A 12,152-nucleotide genomic window follows, 5' to 3' on the forward strand; every position below is an offset into this window, starting at 1 on the left:
TATTTGCCTTTTAACCAAAAAATTATATTATCTCCTACAATTTTCTTTCTTGCAATCTATCTCTGTAATATAAAATTAAAGCATAGTTATTTGAGGGGCATTTACTAATTTTAGATGTTTAATAGACCAAAAAAAAACTGAATGTAAATAACAAAGGGTAAAAATCATTTTCATCCCCCAACTTTACTTCAAAAATCAAACTCCTCCCTCAACTTTGAACAATAGTCATTCTCCCCCCTTTATCCTAATTAACTTTTTAAAATTCCTATTTTACCCTTACATTATCAACTTGTGGTTTTTTTTCTTTTATTTCTTATAAATCATGATAAAAAATATCTATGTAACTTATTTCCTATAAGAAAATAAATATTATTTTCAAGACGGAAAAAAAAGTAAGAAATTCTAATTGAGTATATAAGTTAATATTTTTCTATAATAAAATAAATGAGAAGAATAAGAATTTTATTTTATTAATAATAACCAAAACTCTAATATCGGTATTTATGCAAGTAAAATTAACAGGTAACAATAACTTTATAAATATATTTCAATGCCGGTAATACAAATTAATTAATAAAATATATTCTATAACAAATTCCTAAAAGATTATCTATTTATATTGTAAATGAATTTAAATTATTATTTAAAATTTATTCCATAATGACACTCGTTTATATATTGACAATGGAGAATAAGAGATAAGTGAAACTTAAATATACATATACATATATATGTAAAATAATAGGTAATATGTATATGCATGCATGCATGTATGTGTTTGTTTGTGTGCGTGTATATATAATATATATGGGATTTGCTAACCTACAATATGAGTGTAGCCATCTCAGTCGTGGGGCAAGCGCTGCTTAGGCTTGCTCGGAGTCAGTTTCCTGTGTTGCATACCTAATGCCCTGGCGTTATTACGTAGCATTAGTTGCCTTTCGTCCCTCGCACTCCGTGTGCGAGGTGAACCAAAAGTTGTTGTCGTGTCCCACGTCGTCCTCGCTTCATTGTGCGGTGGCTTGGTCCATGACTAGTAGGTTAGCATTGTACTCATTTTATGTTTTCCTTAAATACCCTTTTTCCTCATTAAAAACTCATTACAATAGGGATTTTTCAGTCTTTGCACAAAATTCCCAATTTCCCTCTTTACACTCTCTCTCTCTCTCTCTCTCTCTCTCTCTTAATGCATGTAAATATTAAAATATCAATCATAAAAAGTAATTAGATTTTGTTATAAATTCCAAATATATTATTCTACTTATAATATGAACTTAAATAAAAAATTTAAATACCTAGGTTAAAACTATAAATTTTATATAATATAAAAAGGTATTACGTAGATGAAGGATTGAAAATGTTAAGGGTAAAATAGACATTGCATAGGATAAAGTGGGGAGAATGACTATTGCTTATAGTTGAGGAGAGAGTTTGATTTTTAAAGTAAAGTTGGGAGGTGAAAATCAAATAACAAATGATAGATCGAAGCAGAATAATCAAAATTGTTTATATAGAGGAGCGGAGGAGAAGTTGATACGTTTAGCTAATATCGGGTGCATAGTTCAATCTCATTAAATAATATTATATTTGAATATAAACGACATAAAATGAAAGAACTGATAATAAATAAATAAATAAATAAATGAATGAATAAATAAATAAAATAAAAGCTAACGGTTTCCAAAATTTGAGGGGTTAGGAATTTTCTTACCAAAGTTAGGAGTTCATTCCTTAAAAAAAAAAACGAGAATTGTGCTCTTTTCTAGCCTAAATATTGTTATTAACCAAATAACATGATTGCAAGAACAAAGAAATATTACAGTAACATTAGGATTCAGGATTTCTCATAATTTCCTGTTTCTAATGTTATTTATATATCAAAAAGTTTTAGAATTTTAGCCTAAATATTTTAATATAATAAGATTTTTAACGGGAGAGAAGTGCTATAAAACATTTTTGAATAATTAAGTTACAAAAGGGTAAAATTGGAATAGTTTACTACTATTTAAAATTAGTTTGGTTTAAAAAATTAAAATAAGAAAGGTCAGTGTAATATCTCGAACGAAAAAGGAAGTGGAGTAAGCTAAGTGTTTATGAAGGAAAATGTGGAGGGAGGTTTATGAAATTATCTCGTTCTCCTCTTTAGAAAGCGGAATACATTCAGCCCCTTAAACTTATCAGTATATCTCATGCAAGATTAGACACTCAAATTATAGTTTGTCCCAAATGAATCATAAAGTCTTTCTATTAGACACTTCTGACTCAAATTTTAAATAAGATTTGTGCAGATTTTCAGGATTTCATTACATAGATAAACTAACAATTTAAAATATGTCATATCCTTTAATTATAAGTCCATATTAACCTAAATTGGAACAAAGCTTGAGGTTGTATTGTTTATTGAGGCATGTGTACTTTCCATCCCAATTTGTGTGACACTTTTTTTCCTTTAGTTAGTTCAAAACAAAAAAGACATCTTTCTATATTTAAAACAATTTAATTTCAATATTATATCTTACCCTTAATGAGAGGATATATAGCCACAAAATTTTAGGGCTTATTTTACGCCACAAGCTTTAAAAAGCTTTCTTTTATATTAACGGTGTGTTCTGTCAAATAGCTTCACATAAATTGGGACAATATAAGTATAATTAAAAGAAGTGATATATTTTATGTAGTTAGCTTATCAATGTAATTGGCAATTGAGAACACACACATTAAGCTTTTCCAAAATTTGAATCGGAAGTATCTAATAGAAATACTTTATCATAAGTTCAAGTGCTCAATTAAAATAGACTGTAATTTGAATTTCTTAAACATACAAATTCAAAAGGCTTAAAATTTCATATGATCCCCTTAAACTTGTCACCAAATTTCATTTGGATACTCGAACTATTGCGTGTTCTAAGTGAGCACTTAAACACATGATAAAACATTCTTATTAGACACTTTCGCTTCAAATTTGGAAAAACTTTTGTGCGCGTTCTCAAATGCTCATTTTGTCAATAAATTAATCACTTAAAATATGTCACCTCTTTTAATTATGTGCATCCCTCAATAAGCCGTAAAACCTCAGGCGTTTTCTAATTGAGGATGATGTGTATAATAAAGGAAATGACTTATTTTATGTGATTAACTTAAATACATAATAGATGCTTGAGAAGACGCGCAAAAACTTTTTAAAATTTGAACCGAAAGTTATCTAATAGAAATCTTTTATCGATGTTTAATGGAACAATCATAATTTGTGTGACTAAATAATTTACTCCAAATTTCAGGGGATTATCAATGGATTAAGCATCTTACAAATACGATACAAGACCTTTGACATATATCCTATTCCTATCACGTGAACTATCATTAGGCGTGTTCATGAATCGATTTGGGTCGGTTTTAAGTTAAAATCAAAATCAAACCAATCTAGTCGGTTTTGAAAATTATTAAAACCAAACCAAACCAAATATAATACATATCCATTGGTATGGTGTCACGACCCAACCCCGTAGGCCGTGACTAGTGCCCGATCTGGGCACCCGAACGCATCTACTCAATGCTATCTCAAATTGTATCAAACGCATCCTAGTATAAAGCAGAAGCCGACAAGGCTTTATTTCCAATTTAGATAATTTCCAGAAAAATTTCGGCAGAGTTTCCTTTGTTTTACGGACTATCCCACATACCCTGCACGCAGAAAATACCAACAAAGGCCACACAGGGCCAACAGAGTAACATCTAAATATATGCGGACCGGCCGCCGCGGCGAATGGGATCGCCCAAACACAACACATACACATATCTGTACAGAAAGACCCCAACCCACAAACATGTCCACAGACCTCTAAACAGACCGACAGAATCATATGACGGGACAGGGCCCCGCCGTACCCATGAACGAGAATATACATATATAGAAGTGACAGACTATACCAAAAGATGGCTCTGAATAAAAGAGCGCTCCAAAAATAGCAGAATGAGATCCTAAGCGGACGGATCAGCAAACCTGTCGTCGGTACCTGCGCGGCATGAAAACGCAGCCCCCGAGGAAAGGGGGTCAGTACGAAATATGTACTGAATATGTAAAGCCTGAGTTACAGAAACAAAATCATAACTGGTGCAGAACATACAGAAAGTAAACGGAAAATCCAAAGTATCAGATACATATTTCCAAAACATGCAGAGTGTGTACAGAACATATGTCATATCAAATCCGGCCCCTGCCAAGGGACTCGGCAGACAGAACGGGGCCACCCTCCCGACGCTGGTGCCACAACACAGAAGAATCAGAATAGGGGCATAACCCCGTAACATAATATGTCATATCAGATGGCCATAGTAAATCATATCAGAACAAACGTACATGGCACAGCATACTCCACAAACCCATGTACGCGTATACCTGCCCCCTCACATCGAGGCACGGTGAACAATGCAGGGGATTACGCTTGACAACATATCTTGGCCCGGGCTCATTGTGGGAAACATTGGGGCATCCACGAATAGAGTAGTGAGAAACTAAATGCAGTTAAAATATCATAAATATTTTCAGAGACTCGATGAGGCATATTAATGACAAACAAATCCAATGAAGTCAGACGGAGTTATAATACGTGGGGTTCGGATGTCATAAAGAATTACAGAAGCATAATCTTTCTGAAATTGTTCCGGGTGCCAAAACAATTTATAAGACTTAATGGAATATTTAAAACAGTTTTTGTTTAGTAATTAGAAGAGTAGTTAGGACATTTCTTTCAAAAAATGCTCGAAAACAAGCCTTAAGTACAATAAGGGTAAAACCGGGAATGGTGCGCCCACCTCGGGACAAGCAAGGCGGTGGGCTCAAATTACGCATTTTTATGCTTATGAGGTCACCTAGAAAGACTCTAGGGCATTCCGTAGTTTTCTAGACCATTTGGGGAAAATATGCATAATTCTCCAAAAAGGACTCTTAAGGTGTTCAATTCCATTGAATGAAAATGCGACAATTTCAATCGCGGATTCCGATGAACAGAATAATCCCCGAGGCGTAAATCCAAGCCTAGTACATCTAGGACATGCCAAGAGAAGAATCTGGATAGCTTTACATACCTTTTGAGCTTTTTATACCTTTCCAAACTCAGTTCCCGTTTCGTCAGAAATCTGCAAATGGTCACATTTACCAATTGTAAATTATGGATTCTACGAATTCACTTAAGTTCACATTTGTCTACCGAAATTTCGGCAGCACCTCCCCTATACATATAGCACCCCCGAGAATTCAACTCGGCCCAAAACAATCAACAACAACCCAATAACAATACCAACAACAACAACGCTCACAATATAACACAATATAACATAACTAGTTCTACCTTGCGACATACTACGATAACTTCTATTCCGACTTCACACTTCCAACCCAAGTTCAATGTTTTCATATTTATCATTAATCAAGATCATCACCATATAGTTTAGAAGCATTTCATATCATTTATTCAAAATATTCATACGATATACATAATATACAACTTTCCGCTAAGGTCATAATTCATTCAAAACTTCTAATCTTTGGCATACATATTCATAACATGATTCCATCTTCCAAATCTATCCATGATCATCATAATTTGCAACCTAACAACTTCGTTTTTCATAATATCATAAAATTGTACTAAGCGACATAAGTTTCTACATTCCGTTTCAATACAAACTTACGTCATTTTATCTTCATTTACGAGCAAGGATTCCTACAACTCAACTAACACACCAAATAAATTAATTCATTGCCATCTTCCCAACACCATACCACACGGCCAACTTCTATATTCCAACTTCCACCAAATTTATTCAACTTTCCTTTCCAATGTGAATTCCACCATAAACATAACTAGAATACAACATAATTTTAACTCACCATATATATACAACAATAGGCATACACGGCTAGACACTATATCCCAAAACCACTTTGAAATCTTCCATATTTCTATACTTTCAACTCATTTCTACATACTACAACACAACAAGACTTCATAACACAATAAAAAGGAATGAATCCTTACCTTTTTCTCTAGTCTTCTTCACTTGGGTATATGATCAAATTGATGAACCAATGGCTCCTTCCTCCAAAACAACTACACCACGTTGCAAAGGGACCTTGAATTAGTAGGAATTCAACAAGAAATTAATTTTTGAAGCAAGATTTTTTATGGTAAATTTTCTATGGCCAAACCCGAAATGGGTTCCTTGTCTTGCTCTTGGTTTTTTTCTTCTTTCTCTTGAAACTTCTAAGAGATGACAACTAATATAATATGGTCCCTTTATTAACTTGTCACATGACCAAGCACATGACTAATTCATGTGGATCATGGGCCAAAGCTTGGCCGGCCATGCCCCTTAATTTGGGCCTCCATTCCATTAATTTTTTTTGAGCCCAATTGGTTGCGGATGTTATTTTGTAATTCCCGAAAATAATTCCCGAAACTCCAACTTTTCCCTTGGGCTTCCCCGACTCTTCCACATTAATATTCTTTCATAAACAACTCATGTGTTAATTAGAATCAATTATGGCCTTACTTCTTAAAAGTCAAGATTATTTCTAATTTTCCAAATGTGCGAAAACACGGGATATAACATATGGTTCGGTTTGGGTCGATTTTTCGATTTTTAAGAAAATTAACGATATTTCTCTCTTTCATGTTTTTTTCCTACAATTAAGAGAGAATTTTCTATCATTTTCCAACTTATAATCCGTTATTACCCTTTATTGTGATTGCTATAGTTTCTTGCATTATGGAGAAAATATCTTAAGATTTATGATTTTAATTAAGTGAATAAAGTTTATAAGAAATACAAAAAATAAATCGAGCTAGGTAAATCTCATATAGTTGTTTCTTTGAATAAATGAGTTTGAATTCATGGATTTCTTTTTTTTTTAAATCGGCTTACAATATAAAGTTCATTAACCTATTAGAGATAAATAAAATTTTGCTTAAAAAGTATATAAATTATTTAAAAGTATTTATAAAAACTATATATATATATATATAAATTATGTATAAAATTTGTCGGTTTGGTTCGGTCTTTTATTCGGTTTGCTTTTAGTAAAATCAAAACTAAACCAGAGATTATCGGTTTTTTAAATTTCAAAATCAAACCAAACCTAATCCAAGTAAATATCGGTTTATTTAGTCAGTTTGATTTTAATTTTTAATTTAAATCAATTTTTAACCAAATTGTGAACACCCCTGACTATCATACAGCTATACAGACATAAATGAGGAACCCTCCGGTATATTGAATTTTCATATAATAGCATTTGGATGTATCCTACGTAAACTGTCATCCACTCGTACTCTACTCACCTAACGGAAAACAAAAATGGAAATATCTAGGCTTGCGGTGAATGGACAGAATCCATCCACCCCTATCCAAAAATTTTGAATTTTATCTCCAAAAAAGAAAAAGTGCAAAATAGGCAAGTGTAAAAATTCTATCGCCAAAAAGACAGAATAACTTGTCCTGGCGGTGCATTTATTTAAATGACATCCATGTGCCTTAAAAAATTAGCAGAATGATCCCTATATAAAGGGAAAGCATAACCTTCTTAGTTATATTAATAAAGTCCTTTCATTGTGTTTCCCTTACCACAACTTGAGTACATCAGACATGAAGGATCAAATGCAAGTTAAAATCTTGTCCAAAAGCCTCATAAAACCATCATCACCAACGCCAGACCACCTTCAAGATTACAAGTTATCTTTCTTTGATCAAGTGGCTGATAAAGCACACATGCCTCTTGTTCTTTTCTATCCTCATTGTAATAACAACTCGAAAAATGAAGAGCTTGAAGAATCCTTGTCAAGGGTTTTAACCCATGTTTACCCTTTAGCGGGTCGATTCGCAGAAGATGAATCCTCAGTTCTGTGTCTCGACCAAGGTGTAACTTACATAAAAGCAACGGTCAATTGTCATCTTGACGATTTCCTCGAGCGAGCACACAAAGACCTTGACCTAGCATTACCATTTTGGCCTCATGGCATTATGGAAGTGGACGACACGAATATATTCGTCACACCACTTATGGTTGTGCAAGTCACAACGTTCGAATGTGGTGGCCTAGCTCTATCTATTAGCACTTCACATCCTGCTATGGACGGATTCACGGCTTTCACATTCATTTACGAATGGGTCAAAGTGTGCAAATTTGGGACTCCTTGTAAGGAGATTAACTTCATGAGCTTCAATTTGGGAACTCTTTTCCCTGCCAAAGATTTAACCGCCATTCTTGATGATCCTGTTGACGAAGGCAAACGTACAAAATCTAAGTTGATTGCAAGGAAATTTGTATTCGACGAAGTTGCAATATCAAAGCTCAGAAAGAAATTTGATACGGAAGCTTTGAGTTTCAAACCTTCACGAGTTGAGATGATAACAACACTTCTATGGAGGTCTCTAATCCGTGCAGCTGGAGCTGGAAATCCGCATTTGAAACGGTCTATAATGGCCTTTCCATTTAGCTTGCGCGGTAAGGTTGCAGCTTTTCCTCATGCTACGAACTCTTTTGGAAATTTTATCATCGAAATTCCCATAAGATTTGAACATGATGACGAGACAAAGATGGAGTCGTTGCATCACATTGTAAAACTGATAAGAGACTCAGTTCAAGAGACTGCTAGTAACTGTGTCAATGCTACTCCAGATGAGATAGTTTCTGTGGTTGTCAACTTATACAAGGATAGCTATGCTGGATCAGAATGGGGAGGCAATAGCGAAGTTGTGCATTTTACATGCTCAAGTTTGTGCAGGTTTCCCATGCAGAAAGCTGATTTTGGTTGGGGAAAACCAAGTTTAATGCACTTTGGCTCAAGGCATAGTCAAATCTTTTGGTTGTATGATACAGAAGATGAGACTGGCATTGCAGTGCAAGTGGATTTGCAGGAAACGTACATGAACTCCTTTGTCGGTGACCAGGATATCATGGATTTTGCTAAATTTTAGGCTTTAATTAATTTCTTCGTCCTTTCATTTGTAGTCCCTTTTCTGAATTTTCTAACAAAGTAAGCCATTATTTCAGTCAATTTACCAAAATAATATATTCTTTTGAAAATTTACAGAAGTAGAATAAACGTATTCCGCAATAACGTATTATGCATTATTTTATTCAAAAAATTCAACGGGCAAAAAAGTTAAAGGTTAACGGTGTTAAAGGGTAATTCGTTACTGTGAGTAACGTTTTATGGTTAATACGTTACTGTGAGTAACGTTTTATAGTTAATTAATGGTTTCAATGTTCCACTGATTTGAGTTCTTTATTTTATCCTAGCTGATTTGAGTGCTTTATTTTATGGAGTATATATGATTCGCTAAGGTCTCTTAGTCTGCAACTTGATGGAAACCATTCTTAGCTGCCGTTTTGCTTTATACAAATTTAGTTCCAGCGAAGTGAATTGAGAGACCAAATTTAGTTGTTGTTTTGTTTCTAGAAGACCAAATTTAGCTGTTGTTTTGTTTCTAGAAGATGGAATATTTTTCGTTAAGCAGTAGATATGAAAGATGGTTGCTTCTTAATTTTCATATATGAAAAGACTGTGATATATAAGCATTAATTACCAGTAGTTATTGTTGTAAACTTAAGACATTGTATCTTTAATTTCTTTTGGGTCTTAACCATCTTGCACTTTAAAATGTATAAGAAAATGTTGAAAGGGAGAATTAACTAACTTCTGCTCATATAATTTCCCACTGCTGGTGTTGTTTTGAAATTGAAAAATTGCTGGTGTTGTTTAGCTAATCAATACTTTTTTTAATAAGGCTAATCAATATTTTTTTAAGGCTAATCAGTATCTTTTTGTAAGGCTAAGCGATACCTTTTTTTAATTACATCAATCAGAAGGGTTCGTAATTTGAAGAATTCTTTGCAGGATTTAACTGCTCGTGCCTGGATTCTGTAGAAACGTTACTGTCAGTTACGTTTTAGCCTGAAGTTGTAACTCTGAGTTACGACTTTAAGATCAATCAATGTTAGATTTTGTATTCTTTAGAGTCGTTAGAGTAACGTATTAACCATAAAACGTTACTCACAGTAACGAATTACCCTTTAACACCGTTAACCTTTAACTTTTTTGCCCGTTGAATTTTTTGAATAAAATAATGTCTAACACGTTACTGTGAAATACGTTTATTCTAGTTTTGTAAAATTTCAAAAAAATGTATTATTTTAGTGAATTGGCTAAAATAATAGCTTATTTTGGTCAAAGAGTCCCCTTTTCTTGCACAACCTCTGTGCGAGGTTTACATAAGGTAAGATCTTGGCATTCTTCATGGCCTACTCGCCTTGTACTTGATGGATCAACAAATCTGAATTCCGTTTCGATTTATGTTGCCCATCTGGCATAAGTTGTGAACATAAATTAATTTTGCATATAATACAAAAGTTTGTGATATTTCAACACAGTGAATCTGTTTAATTGATCACAATGTTTGTCTTACGGGCAAAAGGTAGAACTTATGCCTGATTGGCAACAGAGGCAAAGCTTTTACTGCTCACCAGGCATAAGTTCTAGCTTTTACCTATAAAGCAGAAGTTCGTGATATTTCAATACAATGAACTTGCTCAATTGATCACAAATTCTGTCTTATAGACAAAAGCTAAAACTTATGTCTGATAGGCAACAGAAGTTTTTCCTAGCGTATTTTTTCAAGTTAAGATCATTTTTTAGAATTTATTAAGCAGGAATAAAATTCAAGACGGAACACTTTTGGAGACACCTCGTGGCATTTCCTGAATGAGAAATGGACATCACACGGTAGTCTACAAGACCCAGCCATAAGCAACCTAACTCTTCAGTTTGTTGAAATTTGGAAAAGCAAAGCTTAAACTAATTTAGAACTCCAAAACTCACGTGTTTGATCAAGAGATTCAACATGTTTGTGTGTCACCCACATCGTCAGAGTATTTACGGTCACCGAAGCCCAAAGGTTGTGTATACGTCTTCAAGGCTATGGGTAAAGGTCGTAAACCGGTCCATAGAAGGGCAAAGGCACTAACTCGGGTCCCACGCCACCCTCTGCCATCTTCATACTCGTCCCGCCAAGCTATTGATTCTGATACCAGTTGTTGGGCTAAATGGTCCAAAGATACTCTTAACATGGTATGATATTGTCCGCTTTGGGCCAAGCCCGCATGGTTTTCCAAAAAGGCCTCACGCCATTAAGAGTATCCAACACCTTATAAGTAACTTTTTTTTTCTTTTCAGTTATCAATGTGGTACTTTGTTCGCACACCCAATAGGCTTCATTATAAAGTGATTTCTAGTACTCCATCCGTCTCAATTTATGTGATATACTTTGATTAGGCATGAAACTAAGAAAAAAAGAAAGATTTTCAAAACTTGTGATTTAAAACAAGTCATAGATATTTGTATGGTTATAAATCATTTCATTAAGGGTAAAAAGAGAAGTTTCAAGTTAAATTATTTAAATATATAAATTTATAATTCTTTTTTAAATAGACTAAATAGGAAAGTATATTACAGAAATGGAAACAATAAATTAGAAGAGGAGATATTTCATATGGGTTCACTAATTTAACCAAAAGAAAAACTGAAACAACACAGAGTGAAGACAGAAGATGCAGGGAGGGGATCAGCTCCAGTAACATCTAATATACACTCCAATAGCTACTAGCCACGTATATCATAAAAATTACAAAAACAATAACAATAACATATTCAGTGCAATTCCACAAGTGGGGTTAGGAGGATAGAGTGTACACAGATCTTACCCTTATCTTGGGAGGTAGAGAGGTTGTTTCCAATAGACTCTCGTCTCAGAATAAAGCAATAACGTATAAAAATTACAAGGCCTGGATTCATTTCTCTCATAACATCTTTTTAGTTGAGTTTTCTAGTATTTGATTTACAACATGATACACTAGTGTTGAATGGTTGGGTATATAGGATATTATGTGGTGTAGCGGATGGGCTGCTCCTCGCTTAATCATAGATTTCAGGTTCGAGTTTTGGATATGAAAAAAATCTTGGTAGGGAGCGTTTCCCCCGAATGAGCCCTACACAGAGCGAATTCGGATTAGTCGGGCTCCAATACGGGTACCGGATATCGAATGAGAAAAAAAAATGGGTTGGGTGGAATGTCAGTATTAAATTAGACATTTT

At 34.0% G+C, this 12,152-nt stretch overlaps 1 protein-coding gene across 1 annotated transcript; it reads left to right on the forward strand.

Annotated features, from left to right (window-relative positions):
- The first annotated feature begins 7,540 nt into the window (after positions 1 to 7,540).
- LOC132636570 (acetyl-CoA-benzylalcohol acetyltransferase-like) lies at positions 7,541 to 9,056 on the forward strand. Its single transcript, XM_060353497.1, has one exon. The coding sequence runs from the start codon at positions 7,645 to 7,647 to the stop codon at positions 8,974 to 8,976; it is 1,332 nt and encodes a 443-aa protein (XP_060209480.1). The 5' UTR covers positions 7,541 to 7,644; the 3' UTR covers positions 8,977 to 9,056.
- Positions 9,057 to 12,152: the final 3,096 nt, after the last annotated feature.

This window comes from Lycium barbarum, chromosome 4 (genome assembly GCF_019175385.1).
Source record: "Lycium barbarum isolate Lr01 chromosome 4, ASM1917538v2, whole genome shotgun sequence".
In the NCBI taxonomy this organism is placed as follows: Eukaryota; Viridiplantae; Streptophyta; class Magnoliopsida; order Solanales; family Solanaceae; genus Lycium; species Lycium barbarum.

What these genes read in the sequence shown, in the direction of transcription:
- LOC132636570 (XM_060353497.1), top strand. Translation starts at nt 7,645, where the DNA reads ATGAAGGATCAAATGCAAGTTAAAATCTTGTCCAAAAGCCTCATAAAA.